General features: G+C 40.0%; 1 protein-coding gene across 2 annotated transcripts; it reads right to left on the reverse strand.

Annotated features, from left to right (window-relative positions):
- Positions 1-1335: 1335 nt before the first annotated feature.
- On the reverse strand, positions 1336-21350 carry RAD50 (RAD50 double strand break repair protein). Of its 2 annotated transcripts, none has more exons than XM_030229291.2 (26): positions 21302-21350; positions 20147-20326; positions 19662-19745; positions 19279-19430; positions 18291-18476; positions 17940-18144; positions 17405-17533; positions 17024-17189; positions 16152-16345; positions 15417-15623; positions 14088-14270; positions 13718-13875; positions 12885-13060; positions 12548-12785; positions 11879-12068; positions 10903-11029; positions 10508-10701; positions 10087-10197; positions 9465-9557; positions 9253-9366; positions 8319-8446; positions 7309-7533; positions 4140-4225; positions 3585-3727; positions 2137-2270; positions 1336-1822 (listed from the first exon to the last, which is right to left on the reverse strand). In XM_030229291.2, the coding sequence occupies exons 2-26, from the start codon at positions 20273-20275 to the stop codon at positions 1636-1638; spliced, it is 3939 nt and encodes a 1312-aa protein (XP_030085151.2). In that variant the 5' UTR covers positions 20276-20326; positions 21302-21350; the 3' UTR covers positions 1336-1635. The 2 variants fall into 2 exon arrangements, with proteins under 2 accessions (XP_030085151.2, XP_018770896.2); XM_018915351.3 differs by lacking the exon at positions 21302-21350 and adding an exon at positions 20741-20759.
- Between the last annotated feature and the right edge of the window lie 1600 nt (positions 21351-22950).

Genomic DNA, 22950 nt, shown 5'->3' on the forward strand with positions numbered 1-22950 from the left:
GCTTTTTTGGGGAACTGGTGAAATTGTAATTGCTAGGAAGCCCCATTCGTTTTCTTATCTTTGAGTGGTTTCCCGATGACTGGGGTCACACTGACACTGGTTTCAGAAAATTTAGGTAGAAAAAATCCTTAGTTGAAGGTCTTGCCATTACTCTTTGAGGCACCTACTGCCACTCACCCTGGCCAAGGCTGAGGACTCAGAGCCTTTGCCATGGAGAAGAACCAGAGCTGGGGAATACTGGGCTCTGTCCTTTTCAGTGCAGATATCCACACTCCTCAGGTGCTGTTAGAGGTGTGTGATGTAAAGTGAGGGGCTCAGCTGCACCATCCTCTGGCAAAAGCCCTGCTCCATCATGCTCAGCCAGCCCCAGGCCCTGCCTACACAAGCCAGGTCTGCTTGCATCCCTCCCCAGTCAACTTCTCCTTATCCCTGCAAAATAATGGGATTCCTGCACCCTGGAAGAGAAGGAAGACAACATGCAATGTTCTTAGGCTCATTTAAGCATCTGCCAAAGAGAATGTCCTGATGTTACAGAAATTAAATTTCTTTAATGGCTGTTTAAAGATTTTTCCTCTGAAATTGTGCTTCAGTCAGACACTGTTTGCTGAGGAGGGTCAGCCCATGGCTGCTGACTGAAAGGATTTAAAGAACTGCACGTCCAGCTTCTGCTTGTGGACTCCTACCAAGAATTCAAGGTAGCCCCTGACTCATTTACAAAGAGACAGGGATTCAGCAATTCCTTCCCTCAGGGCTTGCATGGCCGTGGAAGCAGCAAGGCACAGTTTGTGCAACCTCAGGACTCTGATGATCAGGCCCTTTGCGTTTTGCAGCAGGCCACCCCCATGGCTTTCTGTTGTCCCTCCCATTGAGAAGCAGGTTTCCTAGGGCTGCCAAGCTGCAGGGCTGTTGTCACACCAATGAAAAGAGCTTCAGGAAGAGCTCAGAGCAGGGCAGGTGAAGCTCAGCATCCACACTAAACCTTATGCTCCATTTTCCCATTTGCAGACACTGCCATGAAGAATCAGAACCTAACTCACTGAGCAGAGAACTCACCCATTCATCTGGTGAGAGATGGCCTTTGCTTTGTTCTGAAGCAAGAAAAAAATCTGTCTTTGAACAGCCAGGGTTAGGTTACCTTGTAGAGAACATAGTAAAAGTTCTCTTTGAAGCTCGTCAATTTTGGGTAGATTAGGAGATAGCAATGAACACACTTTCAACCAAAGTGACACCCATCACTGCTGACCTTGCCAGAGATGGAGAGCAAGCTGTATTCCCCTGGCAGAGCCACAGCCATTCCAGAGAATCTGCAACTTGTGCAACTTGTCCCACACAATATGCAAAAAGAACATCACAACTTTATTTTCACTTTTAAAGCATAAAATACATCAAAATTTAACTGTGTGGCATTCATTTAAATTCTTTCAAATTATGGTGATTCCTAAGCTCAGGCACAGAAGTATGTAGAAAGGTAAGAAGTTTAAAAGTCTCACAGTTTTAGACTCTGGCTAAAATTGTTACAAAGCTTGAGTAGAATATGATAGGAAGGAACTACATTTTCAGACACCTACACTGAGCTCTATCAAGCCAGGCAGTGGCTCAGGTTAGGCTGACTGTAGTATGTAACTACTTGGCATTCTAATGAACATAGGAGCCTAGGGAGCTGACACTGCATTTCATGATCTCAGAGCACTGGTCAATGTTCTTCTTTATCCTGTAGAATGTTTCCACATACTCAGAACGGCCCAGAAGTTCAACAAAATCTTCATCGTGAGTAATCACCAGCAGCTGAAAGTTGCGTTGGTGTAAGCGGCTCTTTATTATCCTACAAAGAGAAATCATCAGTGTGCATTTCCCTACAGCCTGTGCCAGCATCAGAGAACTTGCCAATACATAGCACTAAAATATTTCAATATTGATAATGAATGATATGAATCATCAAGTAATCTAATGCTGATTACCCACTCTTTTTAACCTCATAAACTCCGCCCCTGAAATTATATAAGAAATACCTTTTTCTTTCCAGATAGAGATGGAATCTAAAACTACTCACAACAAAGCCATGCCAGTTTAAAATATAAGGCCAAATGGGTATTGAAAAGTTCCCACTGTTAAGCATCACAAGGAGAGCTCACTTACTCCACCAGGGCATGTGCCAGGGACTCGATGTTTTCTCGGTCCAGGTTGGTTGTAGGCTCATCCAGGGCCAGAATGCCACAGTTGATACAGAATGTTTCTGCTAGAGCAAGGCGAATGATGAGAGAAGCAAGCACCTGAGGGAAAGGAAAAACCACAAAAATCTCAAGTTTCAAACTGTTTAAAGAGGATTTACACAAAACAACTTGTTTTTAATGCCATTACAAACTGTGACTGAAGCTTACAGAACAATGTGCTGACAGTTCACAAAATGACAGTAACTAATTCCTGAAAAACTACCTTGAAACTTCTAGTTTGAATTCAAAGATTGACTCTACAAAGAAGCACTCAAAATTCAGAAGACACTGGAAGTAAGGATTCTGATCTGAGGTAAAGCTGCCATTTGCATTACCCCTACACTCTGCTTGAGCCCACCCCACTGCAGCAGGTGGTAATTTGTCTGTATATTACTGAGTTACTGAACTCCTGACTTCTTACAATAATGGAAGACAGCAGGATTTACCACCTTCTATGTTAGCTTTGCATCAAATGATGTGTAATCATATTTACAAGATCTCCTGAACTACTAAAAACTACAGAACACTCAATGGAAACTGCGCTGCCGAAAATATTTTCCAATTATCATGATTGCTGGCATCACATTTCATCATCAAAGAAGAATTCTCAGAACTTCAGCTAAGAAACTTGTTCAAGTTTCACTCTCAGTTACATAGGACTCTAACGCAACATGCTAAAGTACTCCAGGAGAGGACACATTTAATAGAACAGACAGGTGGAAACAACCCTCAGCATGTGTGGGTGTGGTTAACTGTGAGGAACTCTGACCACAGGTATTGTCACAGCTGGTGTGTCATCAGGCAGCTTGGCCAGTGTGTGTTACTGAAGAGGAATGGACAGCCCACAGAGCTGCAAGCTGACAGCACAGGAGGAAATGCAATGCCTGGAAGTATGGCTAGGTGTGATATTGGTGACATGAACTGAAAGGCTCTAGTCAGCAGCAGGTGAAAGCAGCATCATTGGGAGGAAGAGAGGTCCTATCAACTTAGAAGTAGATGCAGTTGCAAAAAGACCAAGGGCTCAGAAAGAAATAAAAAAGAGGAAGCAAGTCAATAGACCTGAAGCTGAGGTAACCTTGGTGGTAACCTGGAAGAGACAAAATGGGAAGACTTGAACCTGAGGACAGAGGAAGTCAAACCCTTCACTCCTGCAGGCATCAGCCTAGTGCCCATCTGAAACAATGGATTTTGGCAGCCCAAAGCAGGGGTCAGATGCTGAGTCACATATTGTGAAACACCCAGAGAAAGTGAAGTTGTAGACAATGATAAATTAGAGTTGGAGCTGCCTGTTCTTTGTCACTTGACTCCTCTACATTCATGTGAGTCAGTTTTCAGCATCCCTGTTGCTGTGTACTGAAGACAAAGAGCCATTACCTTTTGCCCAGCACTGCACCTTCCTCGCATATCCAGTGCTGTATCTCCCTTCACCATCACTACCCTGTAATTGTAATTTCTTCTTTTGTCAGTGGCTGAGACATTCTCATCTGCATCAGAGCGAATTTCTATATATTCAATATCTGAAAATGGGAAGGAGACAGCTCATACATTACCAAAAATCTTGAAAAATATCATAGGATTAGTGGGAGATAAGAGGTATAATATGCAGTAACAATAAAAATTCCATTCAGAACTCCCACTGATAGATCCATCTTGGAAATTAACTTTTCTAAAATGGTAGTAATTAACTCAGGCACTGTCCTGTGACAAAGAAACCTAACCTTTGGAAAACACAGAAAAGTGAAAATTAACTCTATTTATCCTGCATGTTACTACATAATGTGCAATAAAAAGATAATAGTGGTGAAGAATAGATACAGCCTTTAGAATGGAACCAGCTATTTCTCATCTGGCCAACAAATACTCTTCCTTATGCAGTGCCCAATATCAAATGGATACATATGGGTAAAACTTAAAAAATTATTAACATACCTTGTCCTCTGTAAATGCTTCGCCACAGGTCCCGAATTATTTTGTTAATTTCTTCCATTTTCATGCTATGAAATGTCATTATTGCTCTAAAAAACAGCAAAAAATGTAAACTGTTAGAGATGCAGCCATGGACTGCTATGGACTGCTAGGGATTTTAAGGCAGGTGGCAGCTCCCTTTCCATTCTCTTAATACTTTTACTAAAAATACAAAAAATACTTGTTTATTTTGGCCAGAGAAGTACCTAAAGAGTAACAACATGCCATTGTGTAAATAATTCTATGCTCACAAGGAGCTCAGTTCTAAGAAACAGGAAAGTAATGACAACAAATATATTTGCAGTCACTCAATGGAGAATGACTTTACCTGACTTTTTAAGAGATTTATGATTTATGTGTGAGGTTTATTTTCAGCCTGACACCAGTAAGATGAATTTGATGTTAAGCTTTTCACAACAGGAGTGTTATTCTGGCACAGTATGCCAACAGGGCAAACAACAGCAAGAAAGGAGAACCTGAAGTCTCCTCAGAGAAGAGAATTCCTACTGAGAATATAATTTGTAATTACCAAAACAGGCATTATGACAAGAAATACTTTTCAGTAGCAAGAGTAACACAGGGTATCATTAATAACTTTTAATTTAATTTCTCAGGTTAACATAGAAGCATGACTTTGTTAACAAATGAAATCTTACAAAACACTCAGAAAAGGACAGGACACTGCATTTCTGACTTGTCTTTTTACAGAAAAGCTACTCTGTAATGAAAGAAATGCTCACTCGCTTTATGGCAATGTCTTCTTTCAAAAAATGTGTTGGAAATAAAATACCCTTCTGAAATGGACTTTTACATATGCTTTTTCTACCTTTGCTCTTCCACCTGTTCTGGGGAATACTGATGTATCAACTCTGATAGGTTAAGTAAAAAATGAAGCATTTTCAACTGTTTGCTTCGGCCCAAGAATGCATTCCTCATCAATATTTATCCTAAATCTCTAAATAGGGTCAATAAAGATAATCTGATAGCATGGAACACCCAAAATGTTGGTTTTCCCAGCCACAGATGCAGCTCTGGCCATTAGAGCTAGCATTTTGCCTCACTGATTTTTCAGACGATTACCGCTAAGTGATGCATATCTATTTTTCTTGAAATTACAAGACTGTTTTCCTGTTTAGCCTTAAATAGAAACAACAGATGATTTGATACCACACCAAAAAAAAATCTAAAAAGGAAATTCTTGGAGTGCATTTCCATTACAACTGAAAGGGAAGACTTATACACGCTCTGAATAACTTAGATCTTCACAAAGATTTTGGATTAGCTTACATTCTAATGTTATGTTAACTTTATTTAATGTTATTATCAAACCAGCTTAGAACAGAGCTCCTCTAGAATGTCCTTTCAACTTGGAAAGTTCTCATTTATTTTGTTTCTCTTCCTGACCATTATATTGTATCCTCAACCACGTAATTACTTTTTTGTGCTCCTTTTTCCAGCACTAGAAAACCCTTTTAAAGAGAAGGCCAAAATTCCATACTTTATTCAAGACATGGGTGTATTGAGAATTCCTACAGTGGCCAAAATGTTTATCTTTCTTTCTCTTTTTTCATTCCTAATATTTATCTTTCTGCCACTGAGCATCAGCTTTCCATTTCCTGAAATGTATTCACTGATTCCAAAATCCTCTCCCACTGTCCATCAAGTTGTTCACTGCTATTCCATCATTATACCAAACAAACAGAGTTTTTAGGGAGCCACATGTTTTATTTTGTATATGGTTACCAATTTTGAGATGCTCTTTTTGCCCAGTCAGTCCAAGACTATCAAACAAGCTTCCAGAGGAAACAGAAACAAGAACAAACTTGCTGCACTTTCCATCAAATGCCAGATATGTTTCTTATGACCTTACTTTCTTTAATGTAAGCACAAAACCACCCACACTGGAAAAGGGCAAAAAATCCCCTCTACATTGTAATATTCTTTAAAACACAATTATTTACCTGAGAAAATGCCATGGGAAACAAGAAATTTACCTGGCATATTTTACACATGTTAATATATGACCAGAAGGTGCTAAAATCTATTGCTATAGAAATGAAAGTAGAAGGGCTCAGGTTAAAAATGAAGGACTTAAACATCAATCTCACCTGCCTTCTCTGTCTCCTACTGCAGTACCGCAAATATAAGTCCTAACATGTACAATCAAAACTCCAAGTAAGTCTTTCAGAGAATTAGGAATACAAATATCAGACTCATCTATGACTGTATTGAATTCCAATTATTACCATCAATGCATTTGACAGATGTACATTATAGACATTAATTTAAAATTTCCTACACCATACCAATCCTGTGCAGTTTCCAGTATAGTTTCATTAATTTACTTAGGAAGTTACCTTACGTTTCTTTAATATTTAAATGTCAGAATATATGAAGAGAAATTATGTATCTCAAGGAATCATATCAATTTCCTCTAAATTATCCTGGAAGCCTGAAATCAAAAGCTGCTTTGATGTGGAAACCCAGGGCACTGGGAATATTCCTCTGTCTGCCCTAGGGTGCCCTGACCCCCAGGGGAGCACTGACTTTGACCCTCATCCATGGAGAAAGTTTCCCAAACTTCAAGATGGACTAGAATCCACAAAAGTGTGAAACAGATTATAGAGAGTACTGTAGGTGTATCACATGGTGAGAAATTTAGGTTTGGGGATTTTTAGTATGTTGTGGATGGAAGCAAGATGGAGGGCACAGGGTGTCATCCTGGGTTTCTTCTTCATGCTTCTTCTTCGTTCTTCTTCTTGGATTTGGGTGGCATTTTGTAATTGGGCAGAAAAGTCCCCATTGCAGCTCTGAGGAATCAGTTATTGGGTTAAAAGGGAAAATAATCCAGGTGTCAGTTCTTGGACAGTTTAGTCTTAAAAGACCTTGTAGCAGGAGATTATTGGCCATTTTGTGCCTTCTAATGAAAAGCTGCCAAACTCACAGTAGTGAGACTGTTTTACTGATAAGAAATAATAAACACCTGAGTCCAAACATTAATTACTGTCTCAAGTGCCTTCAATCCAGACCCAGGAAAAACCCACAACTGGGACCCCCACATTTTTGCATCAAGGTTATCAATACCAATGAAGATGAAAACATTTAAGAATCACCCTCATTTGACAATACTTACTTATCAAGAGCCTTGTAATAAAGGTCCAGATCTTTGTTCACCAGCTCTGTTGTTCTCATGACAATCATCATGTCCCTGTATTTCTCCTCTGCATCTTTGAACTGCGGCTCTCGGAGCTCCTTCCTGAAGCGAACAATCTCCTCCTCAAAGCCACGCTGGCGGCCAAGAGCAACGTGATGGTTCCTTTTCAGAGATTCGATTTTCTCCTCCAAATGTTTCTGCTCACTGTCAAACCAGAATTGGTACACATGGATTTTGTATTTAGTGCTTCAATTTTTTAATCAGGGTTCTAATTTTGAGTTTATGTTAGAAAACAGCTCATTGTATCATATCTATAAAGTCTGTAACAGTTAAAATTATAGTACTAATGCCACTGAAAGGAAGACATTATTGAAATAAAAACAGTTTTAAGTTTGTTAAGAATATATTCTAATCACTACTCTGAGTGGGAGAAGCAAGTTGCCAAGTTCAAATGCTATATGTATAAACAAAAAATTAATCTTATAGATGGATACTGAGCAAAATAAGATGAATTACTGGGTAAGCTCTAGCATGCTAAATAAATATTTCACATGCAAGAACCAGCAAAGGGGTAACTACTTTTCAAGTGTTTATTATCTAAGCAATTATTACTAAACTATTGAAATAAACATAAAATTTGCTGCTGGGAACTAGGTGAGCAGACTGAAAATAAAAACTAAATACTCTCATCCAGAAGCATGAATTATTTAAATGTGGATTTCTCAGTAAGCATCATTTAAAGGACTGGATTGGATTGGAACAGGTATGAGCAGATATCTCTATTTCTAGCCAGAAGCACTGTACAATTTCACAGAGTCATTCACACTGCTGTCATAGGGACATGAACCAAACACAGGTGCAAAGGAGAAAGTGGCCTGCATGAATGGGGTAAGAAGAGGATCAGACACCCTAAAACACAGTGACTACAACATCCAGATGTTCAATGAATTCTTGTGCAAAGCACATCATTCTGTTTTGAAGGTGCTCACTTTTTCATCTGGGGGACTTTCATTTCTCCCATCTCCTTCATAAGTTGTTTTATATTGTCTTCAACTTCTTTTAGCTCTTCTTTCCGCTTCCTCAAGGTGAGATTATCCTCCAGCCACCTCTCCTGTATCTAGCTCCAAAGAAACAAGAAATTGTTTCAGCACATGTTTCAGCAGGTTGGTTATCAATTACAATGTATTGGTTCTGCACAACTCTGAAACATGCTGCAAGCATAAAAAAATTGAAAAAAAAAATTATCACAGGAAGAACTTTCCTTGTCCTAAAAATAGAATAAAATGGAAATCAGCAGTATTATTTCATCTTTCAAACTGGAATAACACTTAGCACTGTTAACTGTCACAAGTGAACACAAGACTGATTCTTTCTGAGAATATTAATCCATGTTTCAACCATGGATTTCTGGACAAGCAGTTTTCACCAAGGATAGACTGAACCAAGTCCCCTACTGGAGTTCTACAACAGTAGACAGTAACTGAGAGGGTAGAATGGGCAAAGACATATTTCCTAAAAGGAATGTAAAAAAATGTAAAGTAATTGAAACATATACACAAGAATTCAAAGTACATCATAAATCTGGAATAGCAAGCAACTTTTGGTACCTGCAGCCTGTCCTTTACTTATAAAGGCATGTATCCTCCACATAAAGATACTCCTGAAAATGCTGACTACTATCCCACCAGATTTAACTCTTAGAAATACCATCAGATTACAGTTAGAGATAAATGGTTTTAAATTTCCACATGCAAATCTCAAGACTATTTTCAGCCTAATGCATATATAGCAACTATCCTGACTAGACAACTGATCAAATAAACCAAAATGAAGCTAATTTCACACCACTACAGACATAGGCAGGCAAATCAGAACTAGGAATTATTTCAACTATGCCAAGTATACTTTAAACAATATATCCACCTTTTGAGTGTCAATATCTTGTCGGGTCGTTTCCATCTCTTCACTTATCTTTTCCTTCTGTTTCTCACAGGCAGCCAAATGAGAATTGACTTCATCAAGTTCAGACTCCTTTTGCTAAAGAAAGATTAAGAAAATGGCATTTGATTTAAAAATAAAAGTACTTTTGATGCTAACTTTTTACTCGCTAAAAAACGATTTCGATTTTAGATTACCTTTTTATAGTCTTCTTTTCCTTGTTGAATATAGTTTTCAATTTCCTTCACGTACTTGTTTATATCTTTAACTTTCTCATTTATGCTATTCATCTGCAGAGAAAAGATATCAAATGAAATATGGTCTTGTGTCCAAGAACAGATATGCTCTGTATGAATGATACTGGATAATACTACCACCACAATTCCTTATTTTAACTCCCTTTAGTTCTCTAATAAAATCTTCAGCTTCTACAATCCCAGTACTTCTTGTGAGCATGAAAATGTTTTCCAAAATGAATGAGGGCCACTTAACCTGGGAAGAACCAGTGTGTCTCTTGGCAAGGATGGGTGATGGTCATCCTTGCTGTTCCTCTTGGGTCTACTTAGGAAGGGCTTTTGAACGTCATCAGCCAATAAATATTACCAAATGTCCCAAGAAATCTTTTTTCAAGACTGCCAAAGGTGAATTACAATTGAGTTCATGTCCTGACTGACATGTTCCTTTTCTTCCCTAAAAGCTCTACCAATCTAAAGCACCTCCTGGTGTCATTGATGTTTCCTAAAAGCAAACTCAGCATCACAGCTTCCATCCATTCAAAAACAGTATCAAATCCTACAGCTATGCCAAGAGCAAACAAACCTTCTCTTGTGTTTCTTTATTACTTGCAGTCCTTTTATTCACTAGTTCCTCCTTCTCCTGCTGCAATTTGTCTAACTTTGCCTCCAAAGGAAGTACCTGTTCTTCTGCTTCCTGAAAAGTAGTTGGAAAAAGTAGTTTTTATTTTCGCGTTCTGGTGAAGATCAATAATTTTTCAAGCAGTAAAAAAAGTAATGTGGTTACTTACTTTCTTTTTTGTGTGTATTAAAAAAAGGAAATATGAAAATATGTATTTAAAAAATTCTGGAAATTCCCAAAGATACACAATAGCAACACAATACAAACATTTAAAAATCCATTCCATTGTCTAGGACTAGAGACAATATTGAGTATGATGAGATTATGATTTTTTTATTTCAAGGCCAGCAAAGCTAAGGGTTAGACAATTGAGAGTATTTCTCACCTTGATCTCTCTGCATAAGGACTGAACCTCAGTGGTTAACTCCACAGTCTGCTCCTCCAGCTGCCGCCGCCGCTGCATGCTGCTGACAATCTGCAGCTTCTCTGCCTTGAGGTCATTCACTGCACTCTTCAGCTGCTGAATCTGGCTTTGCTGGTCCTGCTTGCGTTTTTGATTTAATTCAATTTTACTGGTAACTGCAGATGAAAACAGAGTCAATCTGTTATCAAAACCATTATTGTAATCCTTATGAAAATTCATCTCTAAATGAAGCTGGTATGACTCCAAAAACCAGTAACAGCGAACTAGGAGAATAGTTATTTAAGAACATAAAATGGCAAGAATTTTGGAACATTATTTTTAGTACAAAAATGAAATAACAGGTTTGTAGGACCTACCTGTATCCCACAGGTGTTTTTTCTCTTGTTTTTCTTTGCTTACTTGAAGCACAGTTCGACTTAAATTGACACCTAGCAGCTTAGCCTCCTGCTGGGCAATTTTCCGTTCAACATCCCTGATATCAGTCTGAAAGTATGAGGAAAAGTACCATTACTACTGAATTAGTCTTTAACAATGTATTTCTTCACCTTTGGCACATAAGAACAACCTCAGGGCTTGAGGCACTCAAGAGCTCCCCATTTCCTTCCCTTGTAGAGCAATGTCACATCATTAGCAGCAGGGTTATGTCAGCTGCTAGGAACTGGAATTCCTAATTGCGGATGGAATCGGCCAATAAGGATGCACAGGCCTTTAACATGCCCAGCCCACTCCAGGACAGTTCCATGTGCAATCTGTCCCTGCAACACTGGAATTGTTGGAGCCTCAGGAGCTGCTGACATCTCCACCTTGTGTAACGCTCTCAGTCCCTTGTCTGGCCCCAGGTTTCCCAATTGCTCCTCTGAAGGTTCTCAGTCAAGCAAAGATTTTGTGTTGATAATAGAGGCATGAAGACTGCTCAAAATGGTCTCCCATGCCAGAATAATAAAAAGTGCAGGATTTATCTTTCCCTTTACCATATATTCAGATGGCACAGAACCAGGAAACATATGTGAGATGCTGGGAATACAGAGACCTATAATGACTATGAGGACTGAAAACACTTGAGTGTACTTGTGGTGGTGCTCAGTTCTGGATTACATCTCTTTTTTCAGTTCATATAGTACAGAATTGAATCAGGGACTCTGTGCTGCTCAAAAAAACCCCAACCTTTTGTAAATCAAAGTTTTATTAGTACAAGATCATCTAGGTAATACTGTCTTTGGAAGTATTTTAAAATAAGGGCCTCAAAGTTCTGACATATTACTGAAGAACTACATATTTAAATGTAAAGGAATATCATTTTATGTATTTTTAAAAAAAGTTACCAAAGCATACCTGATACCTTTCCATCAGAGTTATATCCTGTAAACGTGCTTTGGCACCCTCTTCCTCAGACAAAGCTGTCTGGAGAAGTGACTCCTGTTCTTCTATCTCACCCTTCAGGCCTGTTAAATCTCTGTTTGCATTCTGGATCTTGTTCCTCAGGTCTGGAATTTCCTTATCTTGGAGTTCAACTACAGTTCGCCTTAAATAAAATATAAATCCCTAAAATTTCCTTGGTCAGAAAGAGCAGCATAAATTGAAGACATTCAAGATCACAAAATCTATTATATAATTTAGTAGTGGAAGACTAAATTTAGCTAAAATAGTACCCCCTTAACCTTGCCCATATTTAACTAAGCTTATGTTACATACCCAGCTAAGGTAACACATCCCTCATTTTAGGTGAGATGACACAAACAAGCAAACAAAATCTCTTTTGGTTCATTACAGCAAGTGCTCAGAAGGTACAAAGCACTGAACAAGAGTGCCCTCTTGTGAAGGAAAGCTCTACCCTCATCCATTCTCAAACTCTCAAAATATTTCTCCCAACAATGACATTCTGAAATTAATTAACCAGCCCTAGAATAAAGCCTCCTTGATGCCTGCATAGTTTTTTATAATCAAAACCCACACATCTGAAAGAAAACAGCCTGTAACAAAATGGTTCCCTGAGCACTTTACCGCAGTGGTTTAAGACTCATCATTTCATCACGTTTTTTCTCTTTTCTTTTAAGCTCAGACTCTGTGGACTTCAGTTTGTCTGGGGCCAGGCGCAGTTTAGACTGCAGATCACTAATGACATCCTGCAGCTCAGCCTCTGTCTGAAAAACTCTTTGGCAAACTGGACAACAAGACTGGTTCTCCTCTGTCAGTTGTGTAATGAACTGTGAATAAACTGCAGTGGCTCCAGCAAGCACAGCTGGGTGAAAAACAAACAGAACACTTATGTTGGATAAACAGTGAATAATCAGATAAATTAGTGTTTCAGAGAAAAAAGTAAAGCTATACACAAATTTACCTCGCTGTTTGGAACTTTTTTCAATTTCATCTTGAAGTTTGTTCAGGTCACTGTCAAAATCTTGACTTCCACAAACATCAAAAAGTTTTGCTTCATGACTGGACAACTGGGCTTCTTTTTTTTTTAGCTCATTACTGGCGTAAGTTTTATCATATTCTACTGATGCCAGTCGCTTGCTGAAATATTAATGCAGAAACACTTTTATTACCTAAACACAGAGATTTAGACTGTTTAAACAAAACCGAAAACCATGGAAAGGTAATCTGAAATTGGACTTACAGAACTATTCACCAGTTCTTCTTTATTGATTTTTCATGCAATCTATAGCATGAACTTTTTATTCATCCAAGTACAGCATAAGTGTTTAATTTTAAATCCCTTTTGTTTTCTAGATGATTACTGATGAGAAACTTCCTACTCTTTCTATCAAATGAAACCAAGAACAGGTAATCACACATGGATTTGTGATATAGCCACTAACCACTCTGTGACTTATCAGAAAATCAGAAGACCAGCAATTTCCAGCCCCAGGCATATTCATTCAGCTAGAATTAGTACAAACAACTAAGAATGTTCCAGATCACTATTTTGCTATTGGCTTTTAGTGCTGTCTTTGACACACTACAAATATTGTGATTTTATTAACTAGCACAAACTGTATCTGCTCTGTATCACTAGAACTCTGCAGGAAGTTTTCTCTGATTTTGCAGATACCTAAATAAACACTAATGAATTAAAGCAAAAAGTATTTTGAACATATTAAACTTTCTAACATTTAAATTCATAATTACATAAAAACTTGTGAAGAAATAATCTATTAAATTAATACCTACTTCAGATTAGCAAGAGTATCCCTTGTCTGATTAATCTTTTTATTTTTACCATGAAGCCAGTCTTCAAGTTGTTTTTTATTGGGAAAGTATCCCAGCAGTGATGTTAGCTCCTCAGAATGTCTTGACTTTACTTTTCTGATCTGATCTTCTTTCTCTGTCTAAGGAAATGAAGAAGTTTAAATGAAATTTTTCTATTTTCAGGTTTATAACTGTCAATGCATTTATTAAGCTAATAGCTTCTATGAAGTCAGACAGAAGCTCTACATTTGATTGTTGATAAATACACAAATACACTGAAAAATACACAAATGTTGGAGGGACTGCATCAATTTCATGTCCCTCTCTTATGAGATATTGATAAAAACATTACTTTGTCTTTCTTCAACATCTCCATTTGGGTAATGGTTGTGGTGTGTAGATTCAACTGCTCCATCTCTTGATCCAGCCTCCTAAGAGCTTTGTCCAGGTTCATTTTTTCAGTTTGCAGAGTCTGCACTTCCTGTTCCAGTGTTTCTACATTGCAGTTTCTCTCAGCCTTCTCCAGTTCATCTTCCTATACAAAATATAAAAGCCCAGAAGACGCAATAATTACAAAAACCAATAAAGATCTAGCTAAAGTAAACAGAAGAAACCTCTTCAGCCACCTGGCAGCAGCATTAGTGAACACAGCCTTGGGCCAAGGCAGCTTTTAATGCCTAGAATTAGGGTCAGGGTTATACCTAGGGCTAGTGTTTTGAAAACCACAAAGCCCAGAGCTCCAGGCACACTGCAGCTGCAAAAGGCATCCCAAGGGGAACACAACACTGCCACAGCATGGTTTTCAAAATGCTAACCCTAGGCGTAACCCTAAGCCTAACCCTAACCCTAGGCAGTAAACACAGCCTTGGGCCAAGGCTGGTTCCAAGGAAAAAGCTGTGGAGGAAGGCATGTCGTGGCAGTTTTGTGTTCCCCTTGGGATGCCTTTGGCAGCTGCTACAGGAAGTAGCTGTTACAGGAATGGCACAAGATTTGTAAAGAATAAATGCAAAAGGACAAAGGCTATGACTGGTGTGGGGCAAGAAAAGCCACAGGAATATATTGGGTGCAGTCCTGGAATGCAGCACAACTTGCGCATGCTTTTACCAGAAGCTCACTCATACTTAGTTTGACTGTCTGTATTTTAGTATCTACTGTATATTAAATTTGGAACTACCCTAGTGAGTAGGCTAGAAAAAACACTGTCAAGCAGAATTCATATACTGCTAACAAACAAATTATTTGGCTACAAAGGCATAACTACCTGTTTAGCTGGAACATAAAATGCTTGTAACTTTACTTCATCAGATAAAACACTTATAACTAACTAGTCCATCTCACAAAGTTATCCCCAAAGTAGGTAGTATGCAACTTTCAATTCAAAGTTTCTGGCCCAATAATTTGAGAGTAACCAATCTCCTACTTGCCAGGTGTACTATTACCCAGTTTACAACTCACCAAGCAGAAGCAGCACATTCTATGTGTGGACTGTACAAAAAGAAGGTAGTGAACAGACCCTGCCTCAAAGGGTGCACTACCTGAACAGACAAAGCATAAGGGCAGAAACACATCTGAAAGAGTAAACATCGAGGAGTGGTTATGGGTTTTGGTAGATTTTTTTAACAATAAAGCCACATTAAAGCCTTCAAGCTTCCATAATTTCTTCAATTACACACTAACTTACCATCTTGCCAATCTCCTCATCCAGCTCACTAATCCTGTCTGAATACCCCTCCAACTGCTGCAATTCATATTTGACATTCTTCAGCTCTGCTTGTTTCTTATTTTGAATGTCTGATTTCAGGTCAATGGTTCTTTCTAATCCAGTTTTCTTGTCTCTTATTTCATCCATCTGTTTTTGTTTCATTGTTTCTTTCTGTGCAAATTCTTTCTGAAAGAAGATCAGCAATAATATATTCATTATATTTTCACAGGAAAATATTTTAAAATACTTCTTCACACTAGTGTGCCAATAATCACCACAGTAAAACATGGAAATACTGAGAAAATTACAACTTGTCCAAAATTATCAGCTGAAATGTTTCTGATAGCAACATGCAGATGCACCATACCAGTAGCATTCTGTATGTAGCAACTCCATTTTGAACATGACTTCAACAAAAAGTTGGTTATTTTTAAACCAGCTTCCCACTGTAATTCTTCCTCAGGTTTTTGAACTTATCATGATCCACCTGCATGAGGACTGCTAGAAGAACCTCTCTGATGAACTGCCTGTTCAATAGCCTTGGTGACCACTCCTAATTCCAAAATTTCCATGGAAAGATGCAGATGACACACCACCAAGAATTCTAAAAAAAAACCAGCTTCAGCTCCCCCCCAACACCATAAAGACCCATATGGACCAATAAAACACCAATGGCCCATACAAATGACACTCCTTAAACAACAAAATTCTTACCATCACACGATTTGCAGCTTCTGTCTCTCTGTCCTGCCTGTCCTTCACCAGCCTGCCAAAACTGGTGATGTGCCTGTCAGTGAAAGGGGCTCTCTCAAAGCCATCCAACTCCAGCTGTGCTGCCAGAGACTGAATTAAGGAATCCCTGGTCACAATGTGCTCCTGGTGACGATCTGCCTGCATTTGAAGACGACCTCCACAGAAAGAGAAAAGTGACGTAAATGTTCAAAAACTGAGGCAGAAGACACACTCAGGATTCAAAGCCAGTTGAAAGCCTTTGAAACCTTGAACTATTTTTCAACAATAGAAAAAGGTATGGAATCGAAAGCTATAGGGAGAGATTGCTATTTCAGCTAACTAAATTTTTATTAATTAAATAAATCAGTAATTCAAAAGCAAGCCCCTAAAATCACTAAAATTATTATTCTGATAAAAAACAAAGCCCAAACATATTTTATGTAAGCATGTATTCTGTGACTCAACTACTACAGATTTGCTGAAATTCCCATAATCCATGAAAAAAGGAATACACAATTGAAAGAACATTAACTTCAAGCCCTCTGACTTGTCCCCAGCCCCCACATGAGACATGGAGAATGCCAGGCACTAAGCTTTTATGTGTTTTTGCTCTTACATGACAAAATGTACTACATGTTGTAATTACAGCTCAGAAAAAATGCCTGTTAGAAACTCCAGGAGAAAAACATCTAAACTTGTCCACCAGCAAGACTCTCACACCACACTGTGCAGGTGAACCTGAACACACATTTTAGGAGTTTTGTCCAGTTCAGATCACTTCAATTATCAGTAGTTCCATTTCAGATTTAATTACATTATAAAACATACAAGACTATAAATGAAGTCTGAATTACCTCGTTCAATAAGCAGCTCTGATTTCTCACTGTTAAATCTCTGGCACTCTTTAATGGCTCTGTCTAAATCACGCTTACAGTCCAACAATCTCTTCTCCTTCTCCTTCACTATTCTCTGGTGGTTCTGGTACATATCCCTTAATTGTTCATCTGTTCCTTGAAAAACCTGTACACCACATACAAATTCTTAAGTCAATGCCTGATGTTTTAAAAATGTAGTTTTTACCACAATAGAATTAAAGGAATAAGAGTTTAACACCTCACATGCAGATTTTCTATAATCAGACATACGGGGGAAAATCTGCAGCAAGCAAAACAGGAAAACTGCTTTTCTTAGACTGATAAAGTAAAATAATCTAAGCTTTTTGTCATAAAGGCAACCTTTTCCATCTTCTGTTGCAAATCTTGATTATCTTTTTCCATCTGCCGCTTCCTGCTCTCCAGGGCCTTCACATCATTGTCCAACCTTATTACTTTTGTGAGATTCTGTTCAACTACTGCCAGAGAGCTCTGCAAAAGAATGTAGTAAGTAAAGTATCTCATCAGCTCATGAACCCCATAATCAATTATTTTAAAGTGCAAAACTTCCAGTTTCATTAAATATGTTTTTAAAATAGGGAATTTTAAGTTTTAGTTTCATTTTATAGCTTAAAATTATTTTAGATACCAGCTAAATTTGAGAGGGATTTTAAACTGACAAAAAACCAATGCTGCTATAAGAATTCTGTTCTTAACCCTTCAATGATTGTTTACAGATTAAAGCAGCATCTGCCAGGTGAGTAGAGGTATGCTTGAGTCTGCTGCAGGGCAAAAGATTAGATTTAAAAGTGCAAGATTTTAACCAAGAAATTCATCCACCTTTCACTTCTTTTATTGCTCTGTATTAAAGTATTAATATAATCCTCATGGAAATTACCTTAAGAGGCTCAAGCTGGTTCTCAATTGATATTACATTCTCCTTAGAAGCAGCCAGTTGAGCTTCTCTGTTGCTGAGATGATCCTGGATTTCCTGAGCTTTCTCTTTATTCTGTTTCAGATATTTCAGTTCTGTCTGACACTCTTTTACTTTCGTGCTTTGGTTCAGTCGTACCTGACGCAGAGCTTCGAGTGCTTTGATATACCTTTAAAGAAAGCAAAATTTCAGCTGCCTTGGCAATACATCAATCTTGATGTATGAAACAGTGTCTTAGACATTTTTATTAACATTTATGTTAGGAGAAGACATTTTTTACTTAGTTTTTATTTAATTACAATAAAGGGAAAAAACCTTGTTGCTGAAAAGATCTCATCAAACTTTTGTTTCAGGGCCTTCCCTTCACTTAATGGCCAGTTGGATTCTTCTTGGTGACAGAAAATGACATTGTTAAGCACAGATTTGGAAACACCAAGGGCGCTGATCATCTCCCGATCTATTTCAGCACACTTGGAACTCAGACTGACCTTCTCACCATGCCTGTGGAGACAAAGAAAATCCAGAAAGTTGTTACTGGCAAGTTTTTCAAAAAGTGAGCTGCATTTTAACACTATAACCTCATTTTTACAATATAACTTCATTTTAACGTACCAATTAAAAAAAGTTAACAAGTAACAATTTTTAAGCACAAAATCACCATGCTCAACAAAGGTATTTAACACTGCCAAATTTTGAAGTCACTGTTTCACATATTAGAACTCTGAGGAACCACCAGAGGGGGCAGGACAGCTCTTGAGTTAAAAAGGAATATACTTAAACAGTGGAGATGGGAGTTAAAAATGAGCCAGAAAAGTGAAACTGAAAATGGTACTAAAGGAAGTAAAGCCTACATACTCCACACAATGATACTTTCAAACTGTACCCTACAATCACAGAATCATGGAATGATTTGGGTTGGAAATGTCCATGCCACCCATCTCATTCCCTTTGCCATGAGAGGGATGGTACTCACAGAACCAGGTTGCTCCAAGCCCCATCCAGCCTGGCCTTGAACACTTCCAGAAATGGGGCACCAACAGCTTCTCTGGGGAACCTCTGCCAGTGCCTCACCACCCTTTTTACCAATAAAGTTTTCAAATAAATGCAAGTCAACAGATATAAGTATTTCTTAACACCATAGCTATCAGATAAAGTACTGGAATGACACATCTTTATAATCTAAAAGAACTAGCAGCTATGTCAAGGAATGCATCATGTAATTCTCTCTTATCTGATGCATAAAAATATACCAAATCCAAACCTATCTTCATGCCGAAGTAAGAAGAAACACTTGACAACTTACTTTGTTCTAGTAATGACAGATTCCAATGTTTTAAATTCTGGAGTCTTGCCTTTCTGGGTGCAGACCATGGAGCGCTGCACAGCCATGACCTCCCCGTTGACATCTCGGAACTGTAACCGAATCTGAGCTCGAACGTCGGTTTCATTGGCAACCTTTGGTAAAAGCAAAAAAACCAGAATGAGGGGAATTCTTCTCAAGGGCCAAAGGAATGTGTGCCTCTCCAGCTGTGGAGCATGCTCTAACCACCCCCAGTTCTCTGCTTTTCTTCATTTCAGCTCAAGGCTGGCTACGACTTGAGCATCCCTGTTTTATTCACAACCTGAGTGCAGTGGAGCATTTTAGTGAGGAGTAAACACACATTGCATCTAGTCACCATGACTTACCTTTGGATCATGAACAAATGTTTTTCCTTTGGTGCCAGGAGGAAAATCACCAGTGGATATATATTTAAGACATTCAATGATAGTCTAAAAAAACAGAAGTAAGTATATAGTTATAAAGACAAATTTAGAGTAACCAAGATGGACTACAGGCAAATCCACAGTAACAGCCCAAACACTTAGAAATTACTTAGATATGGAAAGAGAGAGAAATAATATTTTAATTTTTGAGTACCATGAAAATATGATACGTTGCAAAATCAGTTTTAATCAGGATCTGGATCAATTTCCTATGAAAAAATAGCAATCAGTGCTCTGCAAATTCCAGGCATGAAAGCAGATTTCTAATAACACTAAACAACACAATACTTATACCAAACAGCATTACTTTTGCAATATTATTAAATACCTTTCTGTAGAAATTATTGACACGTTATGGCCTTCCAGATCTATTTACAGCTCAAATGCAAACATAAAGTGAGGCTTACCGTTTTTCCTGCACCATTTGGTCCCACCAAAATAGTCAATGGATTAAAGAAAGTGATAATTTGTTTGTCTTTATCTTCTACCCCAAAACTCCTCACTCCGAGGATACTCATTTTTTCAATTCTCGACATTTCTGCTGAACAACTTCTGTCCCAAAGTCAGAGGTGAAAACAATATAAATCCTGTAAAACAGAGCTTTGTGAAAAATCCAGAAGGCAGAAATCACAATAGATTGCTGAAAGTTGGCTAAACACCGATACAAGCAAGTAAAGCCTACATACTCCACACAATACTTTCAAACTGTACCCTACAATTACGGAATCATGGAATAATTGGATCATATATGATAAATATATTTAAACACAGCTAAGGTTCTTCAGTTACTATTCAAGGTACAAAACACATGAAGGCAAAACCTTATTTCTTTCAAACTGAGAAATTAATCAACTCTAAGCTAAGTGCCATACTATGTATTGTGAAATCAAATACAATGGCCCGAATAATCCTTTATTCCTCTTCACAAACACTATGCACGTGCCTTCAGAATGCCCCAACACAGGAGGAGCCCCAGTATTTTTTCTCATTTGACAACTCACTGTTGTACTGCAACACCCAACACCCTGCAAGCTGTGCCAGTGCCTGTTTCTCACGGGCATATCCAGCACCATATCCAGCACTATTCCCATCATCCTGTCCCAGTTCGTGCTGTGAAGAGGAAGGCTCGAGCCTCCCCAGGCCATGGGGCGGGCACAGACACTGGGCTGTGCTCGGGCGGGAGCTGCCCCGGGCACTGGAGGGCTCTGGGGGAGGCACCTCCGCCTGCGAGGCCCGTGCCCCGCCTGTGTGGTGTGTGTGTGGCTACGTACTCCGGGGCTGTTCACGATGGCCCGGGCTCGGCCCTCCCGCGGCTTCTCCTGGGGTGCCCGGCGGGGCTCGGCCCGGGACAGGCCATTTCCTGCCGAGGCAGAGGTGGCAGCGGGGCTTTCCCGCCCGGAGCTCCGCGCCGCGCCGGGGGCGGACATGTTCCAGGGAGCCATCCCTTCCCCTACCCGCAGCCCAGCTGAGCTGAGCCGAGCCGAGCCGAGCCGAGCCTGCCGCAGTGCCCCGCCCCCGGCCCGGCCGCCCCCCTTCCCCATTTTCCCCATCCCCGCGGTCACCTCCGCCCGCCGCCGCCCGCCGCCGCCGCCGGCCCGCGCCCCGGCAGCCCCCGCGCCCGCCCCGCCCCGGCCCCGCCATGGCGGCCCGCCCGCCGCTCGCACCGCCCCCGCCGCCCCCCGGCCGGCTGCGCCCGCCCTCCACCGTGAGGGCGCTTGCAGGGCTGCGGTGGCATCTGGGAGCTCAGAATGGAGCGATGGCGTTTTGAGGCGGTATCGTGGTTTGAATCCAGCTGGAAATGAATGACAGAATAAGCTGAGTTGGAGGGACCCGCAAGGGTCATCGAGTCCAGCTGGCCCTAAGAGTCACACCATCTGCCTTGAGCCTTGTCCAAACGCCACTTCAGCTCTGTCAGGCTCGATGCTGTGACCGCTTCCCTGGGGAGCCTGTTCAGTGCCCAACCACCCTCTGGGTGAAGAACCTTTTCCTGATACCCAACCTTAATCTCGCTGACCCAGGTTCAGGCCGTTCCTCAAGTCCTATCACTGCTCACCACAGAGAAGAGATCGGAATCTGCCGCTGTAGCCCGCTGCAAGATGTACCCTCAGTCTCATCCAGGCTGAACAGACTGAGTACCCCCAGCTGCCCCTCGTGTGGCTTCTTCTCCAGACCCTTCCCCATCCTCATTGTCCTCCCTTGGACACTCCCTAACAGCTTTAATATCTGTCCTATATGGTGCCGATGGGGCACCACGAAGCCACTGGCTCTTCCCCCCCAGCTGCAGTGGAATGGGGAGAAGAATCAACTCTAAAACTTGTAGGTTGAGATAAGAGCAGTTTAATAACAGAAAACAAAGTAGAATACAATAATAATGAAAATAAATAGGGGATGCCAAATAACTGATGCCAAATAAAATTGCTCACTGCCTGCTGACCAATGCCAGTCCCTTTCCAGGTAACTCCCCCAGTTTATCTACTGGGCATAATGTTCCATGGTGTGGAATATCCCTTTGGCCAGTTTGTGTCACCTGTCCTGGCTGTGCTCCTTCACTATTTCTTTTCTGTAGCTCTTCACTGGCAGAGCACAAGACACCCAAAAAAAAAAAAAAATCCTTGATTTATGATACAACAACTTAGAAAAAAACAGAACATAAACTTACTGCCAACATTATTCTGAATCCAAAACACAACATTGTACCAAATACTGAGGAGAAATTAGCTCCACCTCAGCTGAAACCAAGACAGGCAGTTTTAGGGACTGCAGGAAAGTTTGAGATGATTAGGGGAAGGAAAGGGAATCACTCTCTTTGGCTGGTTCATTTCTCTCAAGGGCCAACAGAGCTCCTTGCCCCCCTGTACCAGTCTTCCACATCTTCTTCCTCTTTGCTCTCTATCCCTATTCATCATCCATCTAGAAAAATTCCAGGCCAGAGGACTGCCCCTTCCTCCTGCTTCACTGGAGCTTTGTTATCCTACTCCTGAGGACCTGGAGTCCCTCCAGAACTACACACAGGGTCAGGCTGCCCGTGCCATGCACACCCTTACCTTGACCCAGCAGTCCCTGGCCAGCTGGGAGCCATCTCAGGTTCACTGTATGAGCTGACAGCATGGGGAATCTAATTCACCTACACTTTCAGCCCAGCTCCAAAACTGATTAATAACCTGCCAGCATATTTTAGTATTATATTATATTGCAATGTTTTTTACAGTAT

Source organism: Serinus canaria, chromosome 13, assembly GCF_022539315.1.
Source record: "Serinus canaria isolate serCan28SL12 chromosome 13, serCan2020, whole genome shotgun sequence".
NCBI classification, from domain to species: domain Eukaryota; kingdom Metazoa; phylum Chordata; class Aves; order Passeriformes; family Fringillidae; genus Serinus; species Serinus canaria.